The sequence below is a fragment of the Ochotona curzoniae genome, unplaced genomic scaffold (assembly GCF_017591425.1).
Source record: "Ochotona curzoniae isolate NIBS_2020 unplaced genomic scaffold, NIBS_Ocur_1.0 contig_4792, whole genome shotgun sequence".
Taxonomy (NCBI): domain Eukaryota; kingdom Metazoa; phylum Chordata; class Mammalia; order Lagomorpha; family Ochotonidae; genus Ochotona; species Ochotona curzoniae.
The window spans coordinates 11,226,688-11,253,558 of NW_024466389.1; the positions used below are offsets into that span (position 1 = coordinate 11,226,688).

The window sequence follows — 26,871 nt, forward strand, 5'->3', positions numbered from 1 at the left end:
GCTCTTTAGAAGTTCTAACATTTTACTCTGCAGTCTTTAACATTGGGTCGATTATTCTTTCTTGCATAAAACCTAGAGCTAAGATGGCAAAGAAATAAAAACAGTACTTCGTAAGGATTTCTGTTTTTTGTATGAGATCCATTCTATCTCCTAGAAACCAAAAATTTATCCACAAGAAATCCTAAACTAAACCATGTGAGCCAGGATTATTAATTGAGCCACGATCTTCGGGCTCGCACACAGCACCAGGCACTGACAGATGGGAAAACCGTGCAGACAATGGTAACGCGTAGGCTACACACTCGTCAGGAAGAGGAAGACTGCAGGGGCGAAGCACGGCACATCTCACATACTCAAACTTCAGGGGTGTCTCTTTCCTTTAAGCACTAAAGGTGCCATCAGCAAGACACGGTCTTTGCTGGTGTTCTGAGGAGAAGGACAGGCGTCAGTGCACACAGGGCACTCTGGGACGGAGGAGAACAGGCGTCAGTGCACACACAGGGTGCTCTGGGATGGAGGAGGACAGGCGTCAGTGCACACAGGGCACTCTGGGACGGAGGAGGACAGGCGTCAGTGCACACACAGGGTGCTCTGGGACGGAGGAGGACAGGCGTCAGTGCACACACAGGGAACTCTGGGACGGAGGAGGACAGGCGTCAGTGCACACACAGAGAGCTCTGGGATGGAGGAGGACAGGCGTCAGTGCACACACAGGGAACTCTGGGATGGAGGAGGAGGACGCGGCGTCAGTGCACACACAGGGTGCTCTGGGACGGAGGAGGACAGGCGTCAGTGCACACCATAGTGTTGGAAAACAGGCAAGGGTTAGGCTATGAACAATAATCAAATGAAAAGATGCTCAATTTCACTCAAATTTTAAATAATCTTAAGATCATGAAATTATTACATTAAAATAATCTGACAAAAATTTAAAACAAACATTTAAAACATAACATTGTATTACAGAAAATCTGATATAGGCATTTCTATTTTTTTCTTAATTTCAATTGCCACATATAAGGGAGAACATGGAGTATTTTTCTTTCTGTGTCTGGCTTGTTTCACTCAACATGATGTCTTCTAGTTCCAATCATTCTGATGCAAATGACAAAGCTTCATTCTTTTTACAGCCGAATAATAGTGCATTGTGTGTATTTGCCACATTTTTTTAATCTATTCATTTGATGACAGATACTTAGCCTGTTGCATATTCTGGCTACTGTGAACACGGGTATAGAACAAGGCTCTCTTGATCACACTTGATAACAGGTCAGTGTGTGCTGGGGGAGGCTTTCCAAAGATGCTCCAGCTTCAGCCAGGTTTGGAAGGTCCAGGAAATAAGGGGGGATGCGGGGGGCAGAAACTGATATAGAGGGAGCGAAAAGGATTTTAGAGAGAACCAGCCATGCCACAAGGAACACACAGACTGGTAAGGCTGCACACAGGGGAGATGGAGGTGATGAGGCAGGAGGGTTAAGTAGGTCGTGGAGATGCAAAGAACTTTCTGCCCTAAAAGTTACAGAAAAGTACCAAAGCGTTATGAAAAACGAGATGACCAGGATTAGGTCCCCATCTTACAGAGATTCTCCATTCCTGCCTATCCAAAGCCATTCTGAGAAGGCAGTAGCAGACACAAATGGTCTGACCCATGGAGCTCTACTCCTGGGGCTCAAAGGGAGCAGAGCCATAACAAAAACGAATGTGACAAGGACTGCAGGTTTACGAGCACTAACGTGTGCTTGGCACCGAGCTCAGACTTCCACAAACATCACTCTTTCAGTGCTCACAACAATCTTATGAGGTAGATACTATTTGTGTCCCCATTTCCCAGGTGAACAAACATTGAGGCTACAAAGGATTCTCCATGCCTCCTGGCCAGTATCTATGATCACCAGGTAAGACTTTTTGTGAATTCATCTGATTAAAAATCCCTTTTCTCAACTAGCAGGTAGAAGAGCCTCTTATGACAGCAGGGGGAATATCTGACATACAGGAGGACAAGACCCACTGCTTGCAAATTCTCATCTGTTTCTAAGGAGCTTAGAGGAAATGAGACCCCCAATTTCACTCAATTCCTCAGGTTTACAAAATGGTAAGAATCAAACTCCCAGTAGAAAAGGCTGGCAGAAGTGGTTGCTTCTTAAATCACATGGAGATTAAAACCCACCAAGGAACCCACTCTTTGCTGTGGTTCCTCTGAGATCCTGCACCTGCTCTCTGAAGGGGAAAGGGGGGACTGTGCATGAGAGACGGGAGCATTCGTTTGCCAAAGACCTCACCTTCACATACTGGCGCAGAAAGAAGGGGCTCATGTCAGGGGGGGATGAAGTGGCATGTGGCTTCAGCAGCTGGCTGGTAGCTACAGGCTCCTCCTCACTCTGCTGGCTCTTCCAATGCTCCAGCAGTGCTTTGAGTACATGCAGGCAGTAGTCCACGGCCCCGGAGCTCAGCAGGGCTGCTGCCGTGGCACTGGAGAGGAGGGAAGATGACTGGAAGCAAGAACACACACAAAGGGAAGGTGAGATGCCTTGTACAAACAGAAGGCTGGGTGGGTGCTCAGGCGTCTTAGGGTCAGCTGTTACCCAAGAGATAATCAGCCTCATGTTGAGTTTCTCAACTAGCTCTCCTGAACAGTCGTGTGCTAAGAGGAAACAAACACTGACCTAAACTCTAACACCTCTAGCAAGTGCCACGAGCCAGAGGAGGCAAGGACTGGAAAACCTCTCTCCCTTGATGAGTTGGCGTTTCTCTTTTCCCTTGAGCAACCAGAAAAGCAGCCCAGGTCAAGAGAGAGAATCCAACTATAGGTACTTGTTAATCATGCCTCCTCATCTAGGGGCTCCTCTGCAACAACGGCTTTCAAAGGAGATGGGGCTAAGAGATCACATGCACAGAAAAGTCGGAGAAAAGCTACTGTAAGTAAGACCATTAGGAGAGCCTTGCAAATCCCAGCAAGCCCCACAGCTCCTAAGCTCATTAAGATTGGCTGCAGTTCAGCCTCAATTCCCACCTTCTCCGCTTGGTGTTAATCTCCTTTCAGCACACACACATTGCTTTCTCTCTGCTTTATTACCATACCTTACAGCAACAGACACTCAGGGAATCTTCTTAGCCACCCTGCGCCTTGCCGAACAGGCCCTTGCTTTTCAATAAAGGGACTTCTAAACCCTTTAACCCCTCCATTGGGGGGATTGTTGCCAAAGACAGGGTCTTGGAACGGATTCTGAAAAAGGTGGAGGTTCTGCTCTTCAAGAGGTGACAGCTTAGACTCTCACTCCCTTCGGGCATAAACAGCCTCAGTTCAACAGAAAACCATCACCTCTGCCCTCAGCCCCAGCTCAGCCAATCCTCTGACCTGTCCCCAAACCCACCCGAGTGCTCCACATTAACCCACCTCACAGATGGAAGATTTGGAGCCGGATTTGGTGCGGGACATGAAGACACTCAGGAGTCGCATCACCACCAGGTGGACTTCATTCAGGGCACTGCGCTCATTCTTCTTGGAGACATCCTGCAGGCAGGAGCAGATGCCCACCGGCCCACACTTACTTGAAGCTTGAGGCACCTCTTGAACAAGAGTTCCTCAAGCCTATAGGCGCTAATGTTGCTCAGACTGAACCACAAACCAGCTCCAAAGGTGTCTGAGGCCTACACCCGGGATAACTAGTGCCCAAGACACTCAGGAGGCCATATTAAGACACAAACTATAACACTCTTATCCCATGAGCTACAAGATCCATGAGGGCCAGAACTCAGCCTTTTTCCTAACGCATGCGCAGGCTCCAAACAAGATGTTCTTCAAGCAGTAGAACTGTCCCTTACTGGACAAGCACGCCTGGAAACTCGGGGAGGTTCCTTTAACAGGAGAAGGAGCACCTGAGGTTTCCTGCCCATTTGCTGCTTGTAAAAGCGTGACTCTCAAGTTGTACCTTTTTATCCATGCCTAGCTCAGCAATAAGCTGAGAGAGCAGGTTGTCCAGGGCCCCCTTGTCTTTCTCATCTTCTCCATCCAGATCTGTAGTCAGCATCAGAATGACCTGAAAAGCAAAGCAAAACAATGAAGACTAACCACTCTAAACACACATTGCTTCTCAACCTTCCTGCTTTCCCTGACAAAAGCACTGAGTATTCAAGGATTAAACACACGCCAGATATACATTCCAGATGATACAAAGCTTTCATGTCAAGTCAGAGGAACCAAATCTTGATAAATGCTATGCTTGACATCATGGAAAACAGGCTACAAAGTGTCTGCAAAACTACTGGACGAGCCTCTCTCACTCACTGCACCCAGCCAAAGTGGCGTGAGAAAGGACAGTGTGCTGAGGTAAGAATAAAAGAACAATTTTGAGGGGCTGGTGTCATCTGCATTCCAGATTAGCACCATTTCCTGTCCCAGCGTCTCTACCTCTGCTCCAGCTCCCTACTAACGTGCCCAGGGAAGAGGCGGAAGATTGCCCATCTTCTCGGACATCCTCATCCATGTAGCAGCCCGGGAAGAGGCTCTGGGATCCTGGCTTCAGCCAGGCCCAGGCCTGGTTGTTGCATCCATTTTGGGAGTGGGACAGAAGGTAGAAAAGCTCTTTCTTTCTCATTTTCTTTCCCTTTCTACCGCTTCCAAATCTGTTTAGAAACACTGTAGACACAGAATATTAGGACTAGTCAGGGGCCCGACACGGTGGCGCAGTGGTTAAGGTCCTTGCCTAGCACGCCTGGGATCCCATATGGGCGCCGGTTCTAATCCCGGCAGCCCCGCTTCCCTTCCAGCTCCCTGCCTGTGGCCTGGGAAAGCAGTCGAGGACGGCCCAAAGCTTTGGGACCCTGCACCCGCATGGGAGACCCGGAAGAGGCTCCTGGCTTTGGATCGGCATAGTATCGGCCCGTTGCGCTCACTTGGGGAGTGAATCATCGGACGGAAGATCTTCCTCTCTGTCTCTCCTCTCTGTATATCTGCCTTTCCAATAAAAAAATAATAAAAATAAATCTTAAAAAAAAAAAAAAAGAATATTAGGACTAGTCATTTACTTCTGGTTCTGTCAATAATGATTGTGAACACTTTTTTTTTCCTTCATCTCTGACCGTTAGCCTTTTCATTTATAAAATAAATGGCTGTGACTTGCAATTAAAATCTTATTCCATCCTTTTGTTACTTTGTAACCGAAAACAAAAGCTTTCAGGCCCTCCAGAAAACACGTATATCCCATGACAGTGTGAGTGATCCCGGTGAGGTGAGCGATACCTGCATGTAAGGGATGGCCCGGACACCTCCAACATTGCGTAACTGCGGCAAGGTCTGCAGTAACCTCTCCAACAGCATCAGACGGACCATGTGCAGCCTAAGGGACCAAGGGCAGGACAGGAAACGTGAGGCAGTACACAGGCAGGACCTGGCCAAGGACACGGGGAGTTCTTTCCTCCTGCTAACACAGGCCTCAAGAAGTCAAATGCTTGGGAAGGTTCTAGTACTGAAAAAAAAAGTGAAGAAATGCTTATTTGAAACACTAGCAACATAGGATAAATCTTGCTCTGTTAAAACCAAGCACAGCTACTGCAAACCACGGCGGCACTGAAAGGAAACCCACAGATGTGCTCACTTGGGGGCTTTTTCCAACACCAAGCCGTGTCTGACCACTGAGCCTTATCTTCTGGAATTCTTAGATCACTTCTACATTATTCAAAAGCATGGAAGGCGATGGGCAGTCTCCAACATAATTGTTAAGCAAATTAATGGACCAAATTTCATTATTAGCAACTGTTCTGACCTAATTTTGCCATAGAAATTATTCCTAAGAAATCATATGCCTGGGTCCAGTGCGGTAGCTTAGTGCCTAAAGTCCTCACCTTGCATGCACTGGGATCCCATATGGATGCCAGTTCGAATACCAGCTGCTCCACTTTCTACCCAACTCCCTTGCTCGTGGACTGGGAAAGCAGTTGAGGACGGCCCAAAGCCCTGGGACCCTGCACCCGCGTGGGAGACCCAGAAGAAACTCCTGACTCCTGGCTTCGGATTGGCTCAGCTACAGCTGTTGAAGCCACTGGGGAAGTGAACCATTGGACAGACTCTCTTCCTCTTTTTATATCTGACTTTCCAATAAAAATAAATAAATCTTAAAAAAAAAAAAAGAGACCACATGCCCATATTTATTTTTTCCAGTGTTTGATTTTTTTCATATATTACATAGCCTAGCAGGTATCTATTTAGCATATTTCAAACTAATGAAAGTACAGGGTCTTACCTGAGCAATACATAACTACATTATCTACACAGAACATAAAGCAATGAATCCACTTTTCTTTAGAACACAACGATAGCTGATGAAAGTCTACGCTGGGTCTAGTAGTAACTCGGTGAACTGTGTGAGGACTGCACGTGAATTATCTGCAGTGGAATGGAGGATGCAGTAGTGAAGAGATCACGGCAGCAGCCCAACAGTGTGTTAGATAAAACGCAACAAGCGCTCAAAGGGATCGGCATCTTCTGACTGTGCAAACAAGTAAGACAATGTGCAGGTATAAAGGATAAAGGCAACAAAATGAGTAGACTGGGAACTGGAACCCAAATCATGCCAGACTATTGGTTTTTCAAATTCTTTGACATTTGAAAAAAAATAAATACTACAAGTACTGCAAATTTTCTTTAGTGACTTAAAATTCATTTTTATTACTTCAAACAACAACAAAACCCACTGGTTAATTATTTTCCTCATCTATGAAAAAGAACTTGAAACCACTACAGAGATTTCCACTGTCAATATGGCTAAGTAACCTAAATTGATTCTCATTCTAAAAGCACCAAAAATTCCTAGGGAGACATCACTTTGGAAGCAACAATGAGTCTCAATACATTTCAAAGGAGTAAAGCATGTATGTTCCTCAACCACAGTAAAAGTTACCCAAAAGCCAATAAAAGATGCACAAAGAAAATCATCAAATATCTGGAAATGTAGTACTACTATACATTTCCAAATATCTCATGAATAAAAGACTAAATCACAATAGAATGTAGAAAATAATTTCAACTAGGGGGCCAGTGCTCTGGCGTATTGGGTAAGTGCTGGTTTGGGTCCTGGCTGCTTCACTCTGAATCAGCTCCCTGCTAACACACCTGGGAGAGCAGCAGCTTCCCCAAGTCCGTGTCAGAAGACTTCTTCCTGTCTCTACCTTGATTTTGTTGTTAGAATTATCTTTTCCACCTTATACAAATTATGTCTTATTTATACTTAAAGATTTTAGTAATTTTTTTTCTACCTTAAAGCTTTTGGATCTCCTCGGCATCCTATTGTTTGGCTAAAGGACTTGGGGGGAGAGTATAAAAGCAGCAATAAAGGGAGGCTTCAGCGACTTCTACCATCACTGGTCTCCTGTCGGTGCTTCATCGACTCTGAGGTGGACAATGTCAGCCAACTGACATTAAAAAGGGCCTGGCAGCATAGCCTAGCAGCTAAAGTTCTCGTCTTGAACACACCAGGATCCCATATGGGCGCTGGATCTAATCCCGGCAGCTCCACTTCCCATCCAGCTCCCTGTTTGTGACCCAGGAAAGCAGTTGAGGATGGCCCAAAGCTTTGGGACCCTGCACCCGTGTGGGAGACCTGGAGGAAGTTCCTGGCTCCTGGCTTCGGACTGGCATAGCACTGGCCGTTGTGGTCACTTGGGGAATGAATCATCGGATGGAGGGTCTTTCTCTCTGTCTCTCCTCCTCTCTGTATATCTGACTTTGTAATAAAAAAAAATAAATCTTAAAAAAAAATTAATTAAAAAGAACAGAAACTGAAGTGGGGTACTGAAAAAATGAATTATTTTCAGAAAAAAATGTTTTGATAGCTAATTAAAAGGGACACCCTGTAAACTTGTCCCACCACAAAGCACATGCTGTGGGGACCAGGCCGCCTGTTACCCAGATGCACGTGAGACAACACAACCGATTTCTCCTTCAACAGGTGGAAAGAAAACAAGTGGTTTGATGCTTTAAGTCAAGTTCTTCAGCAAACACATGAGCCTGTTGACACTGCAAGAGGACAGGGACACTAGACATGCCTTAGGACACAGATAAAGCAAGTCAGAGCCCCTGCGAGGTCAGCTGGAGCACCACACACATCTCCCACTGATCCCCTCCACCCCTATCCTTGGCCCCCATGGGTCTTAAACTCCATTCCCTTACTTCTGTAATGAAGATGAAAATGTCAACTAAAAACAAAATACTGTAACCTAGTGGCTAAAGTCCTTCCCTTGCATGTGCCAGATCCCACATAGGTGCTGGTTCGTGTCCAGGCTGTTCCACTTTCCTTTCAATTGCCTGCTTGTGGCCTGGGAAAGCAGTTGAGGATGGCCCAGAGATTTGGGACCCTGCACCCATGTGGGAAACCAGGTGAAAGCTCCTCACTCCGGGCTTTGGATCAGCTCCGGTCATTTTGGCCACTTGGGGAGTGCACCAGAAAATGGAAGATCTTTCTCTCTGTATATCTGCCTTTCCAATAAAAATCAATAAAAATTCTTCACAAATAAATAACCTTAAAAAAAAAACCCACTGTCACAATTTTTGCATTAACGTGATAATCACTGTCCTCAACAAAATCAATGAATATCATTATCCTAAATATTACTGTATTCTTCCTTCTCCTTTCTCATCACTTTGTTATTGTTTCCAAAGATTATATAACAGAAAAAAAAAAATCAAAGAATTTTTTGACCACTGTGTAAGAATACTCTCTCTACCCAGTATCAACCCCCACCAGTTTTCTGGAGGGACAGATCAGGGATTTCCAGATTACTCTCAAGTCCACTATGTTCTATCACTGGTATTTCGAGACACAAACATGTATTCACTATTTTTTCCCTTCCTTTACTTTCAAAATACTTATTAATTTGTTTAAACAGCAGAGTACGTAAGAGATTCCATTTGCTTGTTTCACTTCCCAAATGCTCACAATAGCCAGGACTAGTTCAGACCCAAAGCAAGAGCGAGGAACTCTATACGCAATCTCCCACACGGGTGCAGATGGACCCTCCACGGCCTGCTGTCACCTAGGGGCACATCAGCAGGAAGCTGAAGGAAAGGGCAGCCAGGGAGAACACCCAGGCACTCTGAAAAGGGATGCTGCATTGCAAGTGGCCTCCGAACAGCCATGCCAAACACCCACACCTCCTTTATTTTATAAAAATGCTGAACAAGGAAATCTTTCTAGTATTACTATTAGTCTAGAAGAGTGTCATTTATAAATATTACGTTGGATAATGAGCTTATGAATAATGAAACAAAAAAAAGATTTGTGTAAGAAAAACATGTTTTCATGGTTACAGAGTTACTAAAGGATTCAACGGAGTCTTAAAGATAAAGACTACTTTCCCTATGTCCTTAATTTAGTTCCAAAAAAGTGAGAAACAAAAAAACAGAGAAGTAGAGACAGAGAAAGCTCCTATCCACTAAGACTCTTCCCAAATGCTCCTAATAGCTGAGGCTGGGCCAGGCCAAAGTCAGGAACAGGGAATTTAATTCAGGTTCCCCATGTGGCTGGTTAGAAACCATTACAGAGCCATCATCTGCAACCTCTTAGGGTCCACAGTAGCAGGTAGCTGGAGTCTAGTCGGGTACTGCAATCAGGTACTCCCACATGGGACATGAGTGGTCTTACCCCCTAGGCTAACTGCCCACACCTCTGTAACTATTCTGATACTCCAGTCAAAGTCAGATTTGGAGTACTACCTAAGATTTTCAGTGGATTCATGAGTTGTCACCATCCCACCAACAGTCCTGTATTCCTGAGACCTTGCAGGACACATCTTCCTGACCGTGGGTGGCTTGGCCCTCACCTATTGCTGGTGTGGACATCGCCTTCAGTCTCGCCTTCTCCTTCTCCCTCGGAGCCATCTCCCTCCTGGTGCCCAGTGGTGGTGCTGATGGCACCAGTGCTTGAGCTGACACTTCCTGGTCCAGCTGGATGCCCCTCTGCTGCAGCATCTCCGTAAGCACTGCTTCGACCAGACACTGTGGAGCATCAGCAAAAAAGATGCATGTCAATTCCCAGAGTATGACGGCACCTTGAAACCAGCAAAGGTTAGCAGACAACAGGCAAATCTGCGCTTTTCTCTTGCATGAGAAGCTAAATGAAGACTGCATTCCTGACTGTGGCCCTGAAGTCCTGGCTGTCACCAGCGCAGTAGTCACTGCCTCTACAGTCCACGAACTCCTCCTCTAGAACCAGCTGCATCTCCACTGCTGATCAATTCCCATCTCATACTTTAGAGGAAACAGAAACTGATCTGGGGAATTACCAGTTGCTCCATCTCATTCACAAAAAATGTTCATTTCCAATTGTCAATCACAGACTGATTTACGAGGTCAAACCACAGTGGCTTTGTGATGCTCACTCCACCTAGAGGCCCAGCTCATCAGCCAGCATGCTCAGGGGATGACTTGCTGTGTTACCCTATCAGATCATTAATGGGATTGCCTAAAAATATCCTCCCCTTATCAGGTAGGGAGGGAGCAAGCACAAGACTTCAATGAATCCCCACAAGCTGCCTGTGCTGAAAGCAAGCCAAGGTCCCAGGCAAGGGTTCCCGTTTTGTTCCCACCCTCCACCAAGGAGAACAGGACCCCCAGGCACATTACCACTGTGCTCGCCAGCCACCGAATCCACTGCGCTTCCCCCGCTCTCGGAGCCGACACTCCCACCATGGTCAGCAGGAGAGGTCCGAAGCGTAGAGCCGTCCGTCGCTGCTGTGCTGCCCTCATCATCTGAGGCTGGAGCTGAGAGAGTAACAAGAGCTGTTACAGGTACAAACCCCTCCGTGGGGCAAAGGCATCAAACCACACAGTGCAGAGGACACAATGCGGTTTACATGTCCTGTCATAAAAAGGAAAAGGGAAAGATTCGCTTTGCCAGTTAGTCGCTAACAGAACAAACACTATCCATGGCACAGTGCAAACAGTACTTAGGAGTGAAAACCCAGGTCACCGGGCATTTCCTTCACTGTCACGTGACAGTGCAGAGGGGCACTAAGCTGGCACTGGACACTGTCTCTAGCTAAGTGCCACATGGTCACCATGTTTCAGGTGCTATTGACATCTGCTGAGAGATCTTACACTGGCCACTGCCAATCAAAGCACAGAACTCTGAAGTGAAGTAAGATTTGTTTTGCACTTAATTTGCGCTTTTGTTAGGAAATCACTTATTCTGAGCTTTTGAATCAACCATGTTTGATTTTTTATTCTTTACTCAAGTGGTCCAGAAGGGAGCTCACTGGGAAACTGTCAGCCTCCTAGTAATCCTCATCAAATGCTAATAATGAAGCAAGGAAATTCCCCAGAGACAGCCACAGCATCCAGGACCAGGGCTGAGCTGAGACAGGAGGAAAATGCTGGATGAGATACACGGGGAAGAAAGCCAGAACAGCCACAGAGCATGGAGGGACACAGCTGGCACCAGGACAGTGACCTCAGAGCTGAAATGACAGCAACCGAAGAGACCTGGGGAAAGCAGCAAGCCATGGCAGCGGGTGGGGACAGCCAGCTTCTCCCTTTTCTATCTAGAGTGAAACTCCCTCGTCACCCAAGAAGCAAAACAAAACAAAAACACAGGGATGCACCAATACAAATAAATAAATCAACCCTAAATTACTCGAGGGTTGATTTTCCAGCAGATTTTTCTGGTGTCACATCATCATTTACTTGGTTCAAGTATCTATTTAGAAAATACTTTTTCTCTTTCTGTAAGATTAGGAAAAATTAAAAGTATAAAGAAAATTAGCTCTAGTGATTTCTGCAGGTCTTAATCATCTACAAACACAAAAAAAAACCTCTCAAGTTTACAAATCTCTGATGGTTTAAGCCACACTGATTGAAAACTCTGAAGCATAATTTGCATCTTTACTTTTATTTGCAAACAAAAAGAAGGTAGAAGCTATGAATTCTCTTTCTGGTATCCCTTTTAATATTGTCTAAATGCTGAGCACTTTGATAGTAATTTAAGCCCTAAAGCTAATCAGCATACAAGCTATTCTCTCAGCTTTTCCTCAGGAAATTAGCTGAAGCCAGGGGACATGCAAAGTAGAAGGAGGCGGGGCCATGAGTATCATTGCCAAGCTGCATTGCTATGCCTTCTGCATTCAGATTTCTAAAGCCAAGGCAGAAGCAGGAAGTCCAGAATGGCCTGTCAAAGCAGCTGCCCATTACACTCTCACAGCCTGGAAACAAGGCCTGAGGGTCCTGGAGCCCTGAGCCATGCTCCTTGCTGTGGACAGTTACCTGATGCTGTGGTGTCAGAGAGGGTTCCTGCGTCCAGAGAGGAAGAGCTGGGTGCCTGGCCGGACAGTCCCAGGCTCTGCAGGCCCAGGGCACTGCTGCTGCTGCCTGAGAAACAAGTGGAGAGTGAACACAGCATCCCCTCCATTCCCCATCCACAGCACCAACTGCTGCCCTCTGGAGTCTCCCTCTGGCCTAGAGGAAATTGAGCAACAGCCACTTGTTCTCCACCCACCAAGTGCAGACTGCTTCCTTTAGCTCAGCCAAGACATCGGCTAGAGGAGCCTAACAGCAGTGGGAGGAAATCATCCAAAAGACCAAATAAGAAGCAACGGAGACTGGCTCCCAGACTCCAATTGCCACCACAACCCCTCCCCCTCTCACTCTCCACCTGGATCTCCGAACAGCTCTCACCCAGATCCATCTCTCCCCAAATTTGGGGTCAGTCTAAATCAACTAGATATCAGGAACTTTCAGACTCTCCTTCCTATGCAAGGTCAATGGGCTGCTTCGTTTCTGCCTTTGCCTTCTACCTTGTTGGTCCTGCTGCAGGCTCAGGGCAATGGCTAGTTCCACCATGGTCTCATCATCTGCATCAGGTGGGATGTCCAGCATTGGGGGGAAGCCCTCAGCACCTGCCAGGAGGGCCTCCAGGGGAGATGGGTTGCCGTTGTTGACATTTTCTGCTGTTTCCAGAACCATCGACTCTGACTGCAGACAGAAAGCTCTATTAATGTCCCATGGCAACAAAAACTTGATGAAAGTGCACTGCCCAAGAGTAAGAGGACAGCTCACAGCTCCTCCTTCTGCTCCTGTCACTGAAGACTCACCACCATCTCAAAGTCTCCATGATCCACTTCACTCTGCTCCTGGCTCTCCTGACGGATGTGACCACCACTCGGGATCCCTGACGACTGCATTTTCTCATCTGCATCATCATCGTCGTCATCATCCTTGTCTCCTGAGTCGAGAAATCTAAGTCACCTCAAGGTGTCCTAAGCCATGGGGCCACACAAACCCTCGACAACTAGCAGCCGGCAGCCTTGGCTTCAGAGGGAATGCTCCTGGGGACTGAGCATTGCCTTATTCTCTTGCTTCTCAATCCAGCAGGATCTGGGATCCCGGATTCCATAAAGGAAAGATCTCAGATACCAGGAGATCCCACAAGCTCCCACCAGCTCCTAGGAAGCCTTGGATAAGGCAAGAAAACATAAAACAAACCAAACAAAAAATACACACAACCCTGAGAGGCTTACATTATGTGTAATTGCAGTTTTGAATTTATTTCTCTAGTTCTTTTCTAAAAACAATCAAAAACTGGGACTGTTATGCTGCCACATAACTATTAAGTAGAAGAATCAGAACTGAAATGTAAAAGCATCAGGTGGAAACCAAGGACCCCAAAGACAGGGTCTGGTGGGGTCTGGTGGGGGAGGCCTGCCGGGTGAGACTCCCGACTGTCAGGAAAGGGTGGAGGCCTGTCCTCATTCGGTGGGAAACAAAAGCTCTCTGCCTTCCAGATTCTTGCCAGGGAAAGAGCGATAAAAATAAACAATAAATAAGTATTAAAAAAAAAAAGAAAAACTTTAGATAAATGGTATTGAAGAAAGACTGTATGAAAGTAATAACAGATCTAATTCTCCAGAATTGTATCATCACAGATATAAAGCCGCTACAAAGTACAGGTGGCCACTGGACACTTAAAATGTGGCTATTCCAAGTGAGGACAGGCCACTTCAGTGAAATACACAGTGGATTTCAAAGATACTCACAGGTATCACAAACTAATTATTTCACTAATAAATTCTTATATTGACTATAATGTTTAAATGATAGTTTTAATAAATTATCATTTCCTTACTCTTTATAATGTGCTACAAGAAAAATTTAAATTACACGTGACTTTCATTTGATGGCTGCGTGGTACTGAGAGCCGAGGGAGAATCCTCTGTAGCTTCAGAGGATCTGCCCCTTCAGGAACAGAATGAGGCCTTCAATGAAGAGCTTCCGCCCCAGGTAAAGCAGATCTTTCCTGAGAATCTTCTCTCTTTGGTCCTCCTGATTTTTCTGTCCTTGTTTTCACTATGGGCCCACAGAGTACCCAGCCCCAGAGCTTCAACCACACAGGACCTTATTATGTAGCCTCGGGATACTTGACGATTTTCCTATGGTACGTTTCACTTGTTATAGCCCTGCTTTTCTTTCTTTGTTCTGCTTACCATAGTTTTACATGTAATCAAATTCTTTAGGGTTAAAAACAAATACACGTCTGCAAGACCTTCATCAACATGAGTAGTTATCATTAACACTATACCTGCTTATTTCCCTCCCACACTCACACAGACTCCAGTCCAAACCCAGATCTCACATTACCCATTGGAGTGTTGCTTCGAGGGGAGGAGGGCAATGTCACATGTCTCCGTTTGTTCCTGGGCCTGAGGACTCGAATTAAAGCTTGTTTACAAGAGAAGCTCACGGCAGGGTCCTGAGATTGAAAAGCAAACCATCACGCTCAGGTTGATACTATTCAGGAAACACGCTAGGTAACACTTTTCTGGTCAGTCACTACTTGCACGTGGAAGACCTCTTCACTCTCACTCGTAATTCATCTGCCCAGTTCAGCAGGCTAATCTGCATTTCTTAATCTAGCCGTTTATTAAACTCCACTGAGTGCCTCCTGGTCTCTAAGTCACGGGGTCACAGGCTCATCACAGATCATCTGCTTCTGAAGCTTCTCTGGCTTTCCATTCATGGGTCCTTGCCTGTCACCAGATGCTCATGCCTTACACTGCTCATCTCAGCTCTGTGCTAATACTGAACCCCTGTGAGAGCATCCTTGGAAACAGAGATCTGGAGGTGCTCACTCATTTCACTTACGTCACCAATCACCAAAGCAGGCACTGTGGACATGACACTGAACAAGGAAGACCGAGTCATCCCCTTTCAAAGTCGTCTTCTCCCATGGAGTAAGACCTTAAAGCTTTCATTGATATTTCAAACTCTTAATTCCAATCAACTTCTTTTAAGCCTATTTTATTTAATTCATTTAAGTAAACTGCTTTGTTTTTAAAACCATCCAGACAGTCTCGGGTGGTGGGAAATATGGGGAGCTTTAACAATACGTACAGGACACAACAGCATCTGCATGTAGATCTTGGCTGCTGTGTTAATACAGTCCAGCTCACAGGTACAATAGCCATGAACAATGTCTACCAGTGCATTGACAGTGGCTTCTATGTGAGTCAGGCCTACAACAAAGAAAAACATTATCTGACATGAGCTATGGAGCCATTCCCTTTCCTGCTCCCCATTACTGCATCTACGAAGGCAGCACAAGACGGCTTGAGTGTCGGGGCCTCTCCACCCACATGGCAGAGCCAGCTGGGATCCTGGGATCTTAGCTTCAGCCTGGTCCAGCCCTGGCCACTGTGGCCATGTGGGGAGTGAACCAGCAGTGCAAACTCCGTCTGTGTTTCTGTAACTCCCTTTCAGATGAATAAATAAATCCTTTTAAGAAAATTAAAAAAAACTATGCCATGATGGCAGCCCCACTAAATACATCTTTTTGAAAGCATCTCAAGAATATCCTATATCACAGAATAAGTAGCTAAGTCTCTACAACTGTGAACAGGAAACTCAGGGAAATGGGAAGAGGAAGACAGATACAAAATGGCCCCTAACTATCCCTAAACTCTTGACAGACATGAACTTAGCATACCTTCAGGCTTTCTAGCAGAGTAACCTTCAAACAAAAATGAGAGGTCACTCCACTTTTCCATATTGTTATTCACAACCTTAATCTGCCACCTGAAATTTGTGTACTGTGAGAAATTAGCTATTAAAAGCAGCAGTGCATGAAAGTAAAATCATTCAAAGGCTAATGCTTAGTTTTCACTTGTTGAACTGCCTTTGAGTCACAATTCCAAAGATTTTAAGAAACAATTATAAACACCACTAAGGACATATATATCCCCTTTTGTGTGAAAATATTCAATCCCATATAGATACAGTACAAGAAAACGCCACTGTCTGACACACTGCTAAATCCTACATTGAGAACAAGGCACACGTCTCACAGACTTGAGGTTCCCAATTATTAATTCTGGATAAAACAGATGCAGAAGGTCACGGACAGAGACCTTAGCTGCTCAAAGACAGCTCACATCAGGCTTCACTTTGTATCAAGATTCATCCATCCCTCCTATTAACATCGATACCTGGAAGGCAGGCAGGTGCCAGAAAGGCATTCTTGGGTTTGGATGCATGGAGCTTCCAGAAGTGGTTCACAAGCTGGGTGATGAAACTACAGCAGTCTCCCTCCACCTGCTTCTGCGGCTCTTTCCCCTCATCCACTCCTTCTAAGCAGGAGAGAGAGAGTCGTTAACAACGGTAAGTCAGGAGATGAAATTTAATTTGTTTTAACGTTAACTCAGGTCAAGGAAGCTTGCCTGGGGAGGGAGTTTCAAGTGGGGCCCCAGTCAATATGCCAACTATCCCTAGACTCCAGCAGGCACATCTAGGAAAAAAACAGTCTGGGGAAGGAATATCACACAAAACACGCGTGTTAGAATGAAGAAGGGAAGTACTCAGGATCTTTATCAGCAGATTTAAAGATGTCGGTTTCAACCGTTCAACTCCGAAAACCTACGGAAACATCAAATGGCTCCAGAATGGTCTGGGACTGCAGTATTGACAGAATGGAACAATGACCACACAGAGCAGCAAGTAAACAGCGAGAGTTGTAAAGGTATCAGTAAACTAGCTGACAATGGAAAAACAGTTCTCGTGTCCAGCCAACATGAGGAAAGACGGGAAAACAGAAAGGCCATTGTATATATTTATAAAATAACAGCAAAAGTATAGCATTAAAACACAAGGCAAGACTATTACTTTAAAGCAAGCGGGGCCAGTCAGCCTCAGCTTTACCCTGAAGAGCTCAAGTACTTGTAACTTCTGATGTCAAGAACATCAAAATGGTAAGCACAGGAAACAGAATCCATTACAATGGAAGCACCCTTAGAGCAAAACCCTGCAAGTTTAAGAACAGGCTTAAGAATCCCTATCTCAGCGCATGCCTGAGAGGTTAGTGACAACAGCAAGACAGCCAGAAACAAGCTGCGTGAAGCCAACGTCAGGGCCACACGCCAGGTTCACCTGTTTCCATCTGAGGCAGCTTGGACTCCGTGAAGTGAACAAGGTTGTTGGGGCGCATGATGGCAATGGAGCGGGCTGTGATCACCAGCCGCTGGAACACCTCAGGGTCCAAATCCTTGCCTTCTTTGGTGGATGTGTTGAGACACTGCACAGCTTTGCTCAACAAGGCCTGATCCTAGAAAACAGCAGGGTCACAGAGGATCAAACGTAAGCAAGGGTTGGGTACTAAAGTTAAGGCCTGCAGAAACCCAGCAGTTAGCTGTCAAGAGAACAGGCTAATTACCACCAATCACTTCTTCACACATGAGCCACCAGTCATTTAAAAAACAGCAATAAAATCAATACAAAATTATCACAGGGAAAACGGAACGCTACAATCCTCCAGAACGGCAGGCCTTAGTTCACTTTCCTGCAGCATTACAATTGTTTCTTACTTCATACTCTCCAAAGATTATCAACTGCCTTCTCTATGAGGGTCAGCAGGTTAAACACATTTCTCAATTACCCGGCTGAAGACACAGGGCTAAGCAGGGCTTCTGGACTGGTCACTTCCCCTGTAGCCTTCTCTCCTTGTGAGTCTAAACTGTTGTCTTTTCCATTTATGGAAACTGACCCAATTTTCTTCCTTTAGTAGCTCTTTACAGCTTTCCCCACAGGAGGCTCTCCTCACCAACAAGCAGCCTTGCTGTACAGACCCACTGTGGAGGCCTAAAGACAGCTCCCAGGCAATCTACTTCCTTTACTCAATTCCAGAGGGAAGCCCTCTGCCTTCAGCATTCCTCCTTCTCTTTCTTAAGTCTTGCTGCTGCGGACTGAGGGATGAAAAGCCTAAGCAGAGAGACCTGGGAGCCAGCTTGATGTGGAAGGCATCATCACCCTCCCACGACACGCTGGGACCTTTCTCCATGTCGCTTCACTGTGCCTCTGAGTCCATCGGCCTTGTTTCCCTGTCAGGACCTCCACTTCCATCCCTACAAAATGCATCCCTGTGAGGGAAAGATCACCTTGTGGCTGTGATAGGCCGAGCGGCTGGTGTGCAGGCTGGCCAGGAGGCTCTTGGACTGCTGCTGGACACTGGCAGGTGCTGGCAGGGAAAGCAGCAAAGTGGCCAGCTCTTGAGCCGCGTTCTTATTTCTCTCCTGATGCAAAAGAAAACAGGGTTATCACTAATACCATTGACCCAGTGCAGGATAAGCTGTCTACACTCCAGCCCTCCCCTTCCTTCAAGGAGCTCTAGAGCAGGTAATATTCTACAAAGTCTGCAAAGAGCCATAAAAACAGCATAACAAAATAAACCCAGGGAACCACACACCAAAAACCAAAATGGTCCAGAAATTATAATCCTCCTTCAGCCTGAGGGAAGAAGAAAGAGACTGAAGCTCATGCCTCTCGGAGCAGCATCTTGCACCAGCACTCATCCTTCTTTGCCACTGCTCTCTACAGGCCCAAGAGCAGGGGGGCCTTCAGCCGCAGACTTCTCTGGAGCTTCTTTGCAAATCAAGGTTATGCTATAAGTGTTTCTTTATCTTATTTTTTAAATTTTATTTTTAGTTGCAAGGCCTTGGGGCCTCAAACAACTCCACTGGCTTCCCACTTCTTCAGAAAGCTCCCACACGCTTTGAAGAAGTCACTTGCCTTCTCGATGATTGGACCAACAGCAAAGCAGCTTTCCAGGGCTTCTAAAGAACTCACAACCAGCCTGGGGAGACAGAAAAACTGGCTTAAGTACAACAGCCGTTCTCTCTGCCTTGTGTGCTAGTTCCTGCAAACTACAGTTGTGTGGACCTGGGGGCAGCTAATGAATGCCAAATACAGAATCAAAGCGCAGTAAGACCTGCCACAGGCACCAAGCACCGCACTTTCTGCGCTGCTGCCAGGAGAAACCTGGCTCCCGCTCCCAGATCGACCTGAGGCCATGTTCATAATCCATAACTCAGAGACAGGGCTTGTCTTCCTCAAAGAGGATAAAACGCGCTTCCTTCTGCTGCCTGTGGCGGGGATCACTTAGATGGGCTTACAGTCTAGATGCAGTGGGACCCGAAGCTCAGGTGCCCAGAGATCAGTGGGCAAAGGAACCCACAAAAGGAAAGGTCAAAGCCATCTTCTTATACTGGCATGGTTAAGGTTTTACTTTTACTTATACCTCCAGAAAAATGGACAAAAGCATTTCCCATAAGCCCCTAAGTAGGGGACAGAACATGCATGCCAGTTGCCAACATTTAAGAAGTAATACAAAGCATTCTCAGAAAACTGAGCAATTCCCCCCAGGAAGGGAACAGAAAGTCCAACTACTCAAAGATACTAAGTAACATGCTCCCAGGGTGTACTCCTTGGAGGTCCCTGTGGTATACTAACAAGATCAACATCCTAACAGCTGAGCTCTGGACAGAGTGAAAGTATTGGCAAGGTAGCTGGAGAGAAAAGGGCTCGGGTTAGGGAAAGGCCATAAAGCACAAGGGAAGAGTAACTAGGAGGAAACAGAGGTGAACAGAAGGAGCTTTCTAGTGCCTCATCAGATGGTTCTTTGCTTGCCCCTCCGCCCCACCCCCTCCTCATCCACTACAGAGAAGGAGCAGAGAGGACTGGGGTGAGGGAAAGAGAGAGCATGGCAAGTCCACACAGCCCACACCAAGTGTGCACTCACACCCTGCGTACGCTGCAGTTTTCACACATGGAGAGCTCTGCAGCCATGCAATGCCCAGAACAGAAAGAAGCAGGAGGACTTAACAGAAGCAGGATCAACGCAAAGCCACACCATCAGGACACTGCTCTCTGACACACATTCACTCGTGCAGAGAAAAGAAAAGAGGGCATACTAACCGGTCCAGCTTGGTTAGGGACTCAGTTTCAGAACTTGGGGGAGAAGCAAAGAAAAAAAAAAAAGGAAAAAAAATGTGAAGCTCAGAGAAACCTGGAAACACATCCTCAGCAAACCATATATGAATGGGGGAGGGAGGGGAAGAAAGAAAGATGGGCTGGGCGGGCTGCTGGTGGGAGGCAGTGATTCCAAGCAAAGCTATTCTTACGATTTACAATGTAAGAAACTTCCACTCTTACATCATGAATTATTTTGTCTACCATGGCAAACCAGCAGCTCCTAGCACACAGAAGCCAAGCACAATGCGTGAGAGCGCCACTGGAGGGAGACCTAGGGCAACTTGGAACTCTGAGCCAAGATGTAGCAGCAGCCTCTCTTGCTGCCAAGGCCACTGCCATGTAGGTGGCTACTGCAGAGAAAGATGAGAAGATGGCGCATTCAGAATGGAAAGGAGGCTTTTCCCTGTCACTTTGGCAAGGCCAGATCCTAGTCACACAGCGGCTTACACACCTTCTGGTCTGCAGCTCTGGCTATTCCAAAGGGTGCCTGAGCACTAAAAGAAGAACTTCTGCTCCAACAGCCTCTGGCATCAGACAGCTCTGAGCACATTTCTCAAGTTTCATTTGCTCACTAAGGACAAACCAAATTTCAGGGACTTATACGAAAATTTTAAAAATCACAGGCTAGAATTGGGATGGTCCTCAGACGCTGACTGTCGCAAGCCATAGGAAGGTCTGCAGTGAGAGTGGAAGATGATGCAAAGTGAAGGCAGCCCCGGCAGCACTGGTACCTCTCCAGAACAGTCCCACTGGTCGTAGCAGGGGCAGCTGAGTCGCTGTCTCCAGTGCCATTACTCTGGTTCAGGTTTGAAGGGCAGATGTTGCTGACAGAGGCAGAAGGGAATTCTTCAGGGGGCTCATCAGGCCAGCCAAACTGCTCCTTAGTCTTCCCATAAATTTTTACAGCATCTATCATGGTGACACCTGCTGGATCCACCGAGGCCCCGACTGCAATAAGCAAGAGAAGCCTTTAGGAAGCACATTTTCTAGAGGGCTAACACCACACCTCCAAAGACCAAACCAGTTTGGGCCAAGGAACGAACAATGTTAATTGCACACACAGACAGAGACATTTCCAGAGACAGCAGCAGCACTTCAGCCATGTGCAGATGCTGAGTGCATGTGAACCAGTTCCAGACTGAGTCTACCAAGTCGCACTCAGAAGAGACCTGAAACATCACTGCCAGGAGCCTCCTGTGCTCTCAGGATATTCCATCTGCCCCTCCTCACCCCCAGGGATCCACCGCTAGGAGCCTGCTCTGGTCAAAGTACAGATCATCACCACTCACACCAACAGCCACTTCTAGGAGAAAAGAGCATCAGACAGGTGGCCAGTAAATGACAGAAAAACGGCCAGTCTCAAGAACTGCATTCATATTCTGCAGACTTCCAGTTTTCAACAGCGCAGCGAGGCATTCCTAAACACCTCTTGGCAGAGTGCAGCCCCAGACAGTCATCTGGGCTCTAAGAAAGCCCTGTGATCTCATTCTGGCACCTTCTCTGAATAAAAGCACAGAAACAGCCTCATCAGGGAGGCTGATCCAACACCCCAAAAGTGAATACTTCACAGAGCTTGGCCCTTCCCACCCTCCTGCCTGTCCCCTTGCCTCCTGTACATTTCAGAGGAAGTAGAGAACGCAGCTCAATCAGAAGGACAGAGATCCCAGGATGGAGCATGCAGCGGGGCTGGTGACTCACTGAAGAGGTTCAGCTTCTTGTCAGCCTGCAGGGCTTCCTCTCTCGTGAACGGGAAGTCAAACCAGCGGGAGCGACTCAGGTTGAGCTGCATGGTCCGGCCGAAGATTTCAATGTATGACGGGGCTCGTTCAATGGCCTGGGTCCCGATCTGGATCCGCATGCCTGTCATTACCATGGTGCTATTGTTGTTACTAATCTCAATGGTGAAGCCACCAGGCTACAGAGAGATAAGACACACATCCGAAATTTAAAAGGCATTCTTAAATTTAGAATTTCTCCAATATGCCACAATGTATAACCAGCAGAAGACTTTTACCTTATAAACTCCCTATCCATGAAAGCAGAAGCAGGCAGTAGACCTGCCTTCCCTCTCATATCAGCAATGCCCTGCTGCCCTCTGCACAGTGATCCTAACGGTAACAATGGAAACCCAACCCAATGGGAAGGGAGTCCTTTCTTTGCCAACGAACCATTTAATTGGAACAGAGGACCAGTTACTGTGAATGTACACTTCACACTTGCATTCTAGATGTATTCTTGTACCACAATGTTTGAGTCCTCCACCCTGGAAATGAATCCAGCCCAAGGCAGGCCTCACCTTGGTGTTGGCCACATACATGCCAGTGGAATTCAGCCGGTGTTTTATCTGTTGTGCATTGTAGACCTGCAGGAGGTCATTACCACCGAACTCCACGTCTGTCAGCTGCTGGTTATGTTCAAAGAAGTCAATAGGGAAAGTCACCTGGCTAGATGGGCGGGTTGCTGTGGAAACCAGAATAACAAAGGGCGTTATCACACATCTGTAGGCTTTCTCCTCTGTCCCAAGTCCAGCCCCGGAGGAGCTCACACCTGCACACTCTGGCTTTCCAAGAACAGTTCTGGATCCTTATGTAAGCATTAGGCTGATGCCCACGTGAGGCCAGTTTGCCAGTGGTTATTATTCTAACCTCAGCATAAATAGTAACATGAAGCAGTTTGGTGTTCTATGCCTAATTTCTAACTCTAGACTCTCCTGCAAGTTGCCCTATTTAAAAAAAAATCTGAAGGCTATTTCTTTATAAGATGATCTACACCATTAAATAAAATACAGACTCCAGAAAACCAATTTAAGATAATGTGCAATGGTCTCTGCTGAGCCAAATTCACTCCCTCTGAAAGAGAAGCTTCACTTCTCTCAGAGCTCTCAATCAGGAACAATACTACTTGCTCAGTCACGCTTTTCACTAGTCAGTGAGATCTATTCCTGACATCACTATCCCAGGTGAGAACAGCTGTCTTAGAGAGAACAGCCAATGGGCGTCTGCCACTGGGAACCAGAGCAGCAGCACAGAATGTTACAAAACGTGCAAGAGCGAGCCACCATCTCCTCACACACACGCATGAGTCCAGCCTGAGTTCCAAGTTGCTGTCTAGACCGGCACTCTCACCCTGCCACACACACAGTCTGGAAAGGGGCCTTACTGATGGTCGCCGTCTTGCGCTTTCGCACAGGCTTCATTATGCTAATGACACTACTGGGCTGCAGGGACGGCTGGAGCCAGTAGGAGGTATTTTCCACATTAGCCATATAAATGCGCAAGCTGCCATCTTCACACAGCAAGATCATGGTTGTCCGCTGCTGTTCGTTGCAGGCTGTGTGCCTGATGGCAACCATGTCCTGGATCTAGAAGACGGAACAATGGCAGGCGTTAGTGTCCAGACTGTGTATCTATCAGAACCACAAGAAAGGAAGGTAACTAGCTAAATTAGATGGGGTTGCAATGGAAGGGGTCGGGGAGAGGACGGACAGCGTAGGCCCCACAAAGAGCTAGAAAGGAGCCAGTGCTGTGGTGCAGCTTGTGATGCCTGTATCCCACACCAAAACCCCAGTTAAGGGGTCCGGTGCCTCTGCTTCTGATCCAGGACGAGCAGATGATGGCCCAAGGACTTGGGAGATCTGAGATGAATTCCTGGTTCCTGGCTTTGGCCTGACCCAACCCTGGCTGCTGCAGCCATTTGGGGAAGTTAACTGCTCCCTTTTTCCGTAGCTAATTAACCTTTTCTGTTTTTAGGATAATGTTTACATACTTAATTGGGGTAGGAAGGACCTTTCCAAAGAGAGTGAGTGCATGAGCTTAAAGGGAACTTAGAGGGAGCTCTCAGAGAAGCGCTCCGGCACTGACCTTTGCTTTCGCAGGGAGAGTCTTGATTTCCTGGATGAGGAGTGTGTCTGGCCTCACCATGATTACCAGTGGCACCCCTGTGGTTTGCTGGACGCAGCACACCAGGCCAGGATGGTTCATTACCTCAGACCACTGGCAAAGCGCAGGAGAAGTCTTACTGCCGCCATTGGAACTGCAAACAACACAAGTGACCCACGTTAGGCTGTTGACCACCACTTAAGAGTTCTTTATTTAATCTAAATGTTGTCCTCTAACTAGCCACATGCCCCTGGAGTAGTCTCTTTGGCCAGAGTCTCAAACTGTGCATGATATTCTGAGCTATGCCCAGTCTCGTATACTCCAGCATGTGCCCCTAGGAAGAGCCCTCGTTTAGCAATTCCACTGCTAAGCCCTACACAATTAGTGTCTCCACTGTTGAGCCCGATACTCTTGACAGAGGGAGCCCTATGCACCTCTAGGTTAGGTTATTAACTGCACAGGACCATGACTGCTTAAGGCTTGCGATCCACTGTCCTGTAAGGATCTCCTGGTTTGCTATATCATAATATAATACAACATAATAATATTACATATAATATATTATGTATGTAATATAATACTATAATAATCCATTCTGGTGTCCATTTTATGACACTGCATATGACAGGTAAGTCTGTAAACAGCAGCTTGAGAGAAAATGCTAATGGCTGCATAATGACAACTAAGAAAGATACTCAAAAACCCCAAATCTCCTCCTCCTTTCTCTAACTCCCAATATTACCATGTCCCACTACCAATACCATTTTCTACTTAGCAATAGAGTTAGATTCCCCCAGGTGGAAGTTTAAAGGGCATATGGCAAAATGACTGCCTATCAGAAACTTGTCTATTCTCAAAACTTCTCAAGAATACTTAGATCATTTACTGTGGCAAATGTCATGGCACAGCACGTCAAACCGCTGCCTGAGCCACTTACTTCCCATATTAGAGTCCCAGTCTGAGGCCACAGCTATTTCCCTTTAATCTAGGTTCCTGGTAACAGATCTGAGAGAGCAGCAAAAGCTCAGGTCCTTGGGCTCCAGCCATTCAAAGGGAGACCAGGATGAAGTTTCTGGCTATAGGTTTTGCCACTGCCCAGACCTGACTGTTGTGACTACCTGGGGACTAAACCAGCAAACAGATCTTTATCTGTCTCTCTCATATTTTCACTTTGTGTGTGTATGTGTGTCTGCCTTTCAAATAAATCTTTTTTTTTTTTAATTGAATTAGCTGATGTAGCTGTAGGATTTCATGTTGAGCTCAGTGAGGGCTGAGTTTCCACAGATCCTGTTATGCAGACAGCACAACCTGCCAATGCTGAACGCTGTGCAATAACCTCTCAGGGGAGAGCAGATGGACGACACAGAAGGTTCCCCAGACTCAAAACAGAACTTGGGAGACAAGTGGAGCTTCCATATCGAATGTCAGTACACGAAACACTCAACACCCACCTTTTGATGTTAATAGGGAAAAGCTGCAAAACCTCCAGGGTCATCCTGCTGATGGTGGCTGCAAATGATTTCCCCTGACAATAGCTGAAGAAGAGCATCTGCAGCACATGGGAGTAGTACACGGACACGCCACCGCCCGCCACCTGGCTGTTACTGTCCTGTAGCGAGAAAGACACACATGTATGTTCAATTCTTGTTTTTACTCAGACTACCTGCTTAGTAATTTTAAGAAATGATCAAGTCCCTGAGAGTAAAAAAAATTTAGAACAAATCAGTTTAGTCCTAAAGAACAAGAATTTCTATGCTTTGATTAAAAGTTGGAAGGAAAAAGAAAGATACAAAGGGAAGGGTGAGGGAGGAATTGTTAAATCAATGCAATCTGGAGCAGAAAAGGGCAAAGTGTGCTCCACCTTCAAGTCCTCATGGCTGATTTCCAGCACATTGGTGACATAGAAGGGCCCCTGCTGGGCACTGCTGGCCTCCTCCATGAGCTGTGTGTAGATGTAGCCAGCCGAAGACATTATGACAATGATGTTCTTTCCCTCCTCATTGAAAAGGAAAGTGACGTCTCTTATCTTTGAGCTTGGCAGAAGAAAGTAGAAGGTTGGACTCAAGGCATCAACAGACAGGTCATAAATCTGCAAAATGGAAGAAAGGCTAAGTGAGAGATATTTCATCCCATCCCCAAATAGCCCAGGGAATCCACATAGCTACAGCTGCTGAGCAAAGCATCCACTGTCTGCTCAACAATGCCTACTAGGTGTACAAGGTTAGATAAAACACCTATTAATATCCTTCAAAACATGATAGTGGCCCACATAAACAAATTCAGCAACAAGTACAGTGACAGACATGTGCCTGACAGGGACAATCAAACCAGTCTAGTTCCACATTGCCCACACATGAACAGCCCCTGCTCAGCAATACAACAGAAGGCACCAATGTGTGTTGACTGTTTACTGTTAAACTCAGGGGGAAGCTAGATTATAAAAGAGAACAGACATTCTGAAATTAAAAGGAGTAACTTCTAAGACCCTATCATCAGAGAATTATAACAGCACCTTGACAAAGTCCGCAGTGACAATTGCTAACTCAGTCTGTGAACCTGGCAACCACACAGCTTTGATGATGAAGTTCCCTGTCGCCAACTGGGGATGCAACACCAAGTGATCTGAAACAGAACCTGAGCTACTGAAGGTAAGTACATGGCAGTCCTGCAAAAAAGGAAAGAAACAAAATGGTTAAAGATCAAGTAAGCTAAAGG

General features: G+C 46.4%; 1 protein-coding gene across 3 annotated transcripts in view; it reads right to left on the minus strand.

Moving 5' to 3' along the window:
• UBR4 (ubiquitin protein ligase E3 component n-recognin 4) overlaps positions 1-26,871 on the minus strand; it is a 130,704-nt gene that overhangs the window by 44,701 nt on the left and 59,132 nt on the right. The window contains exons 42-64 of one of the 3 annotated variants that reach the window (XM_040987991.1): positions 26,669-26,821; positions 26,018-26,245; positions 25,608-25,765; positions 24,139-24,310; positions 23,438-23,639; positions 22,575-22,738; positions 21,977-22,193; positions 21,010-21,226; positions 19,037-19,100; positions 18,406-18,540; positions 17,402-17,576; positions 16,465-16,602; positions 15,374-15,495; positions 14,621-14,732; positions 13,078-13,208; positions 12,781-12,958; positions 12,251-12,355; positions 10,616-10,753; positions 9,814-9,988; positions 5,240-5,336; positions 3,930-4,037; positions 3,395-3,511; positions 2,280-2,489 (exon numbers count right to left, since the gene is read on the minus strand). In XM_040987991.1, coding sequence (XP_040843925.1) covers positions 2,280-2,489; positions 3,395-3,511; positions 3,930-4,037; positions 5,240-5,336; positions 9,814-9,988; positions 10,616-10,753; positions 12,251-12,355; positions 12,781-12,958; positions 13,078-13,208; positions 14,621-14,732; positions 15,374-15,495; positions 16,465-16,602; positions 17,402-17,576; positions 18,406-18,540; positions 19,037-19,100; positions 21,010-21,226; positions 21,977-22,193; positions 22,575-22,738; positions 23,438-23,639; positions 24,139-24,310; positions 25,608-25,765; positions 26,018-26,245; positions 26,669-26,821 — 3,516 coding nt within the window. Of the gene's footprint in view, positions 1-2,279; positions 2,490-3,394; positions 3,512-3,929; positions 4,038-5,239; positions 5,337-9,813; positions 9,989-10,615; positions 10,754-12,250; positions 12,356-12,780; positions 12,959-13,077; positions 13,209-14,620; positions 14,733-15,373; positions 15,496-16,464; positions 16,606-17,401; positions 17,577-18,405; positions 18,541-19,036; positions 19,101-21,009; positions 21,227-21,976; positions 22,194-22,574; positions 22,739-23,437; positions 23,640-24,138; positions 24,311-25,607; positions 25,766-26,017; positions 26,246-26,668; positions 26,822-26,871 lie in introns of all 3 variants that reach the window. The other 2 variants (XM_040987992.1, XM_040987990.1) reach the window with 2 other exon arrangements.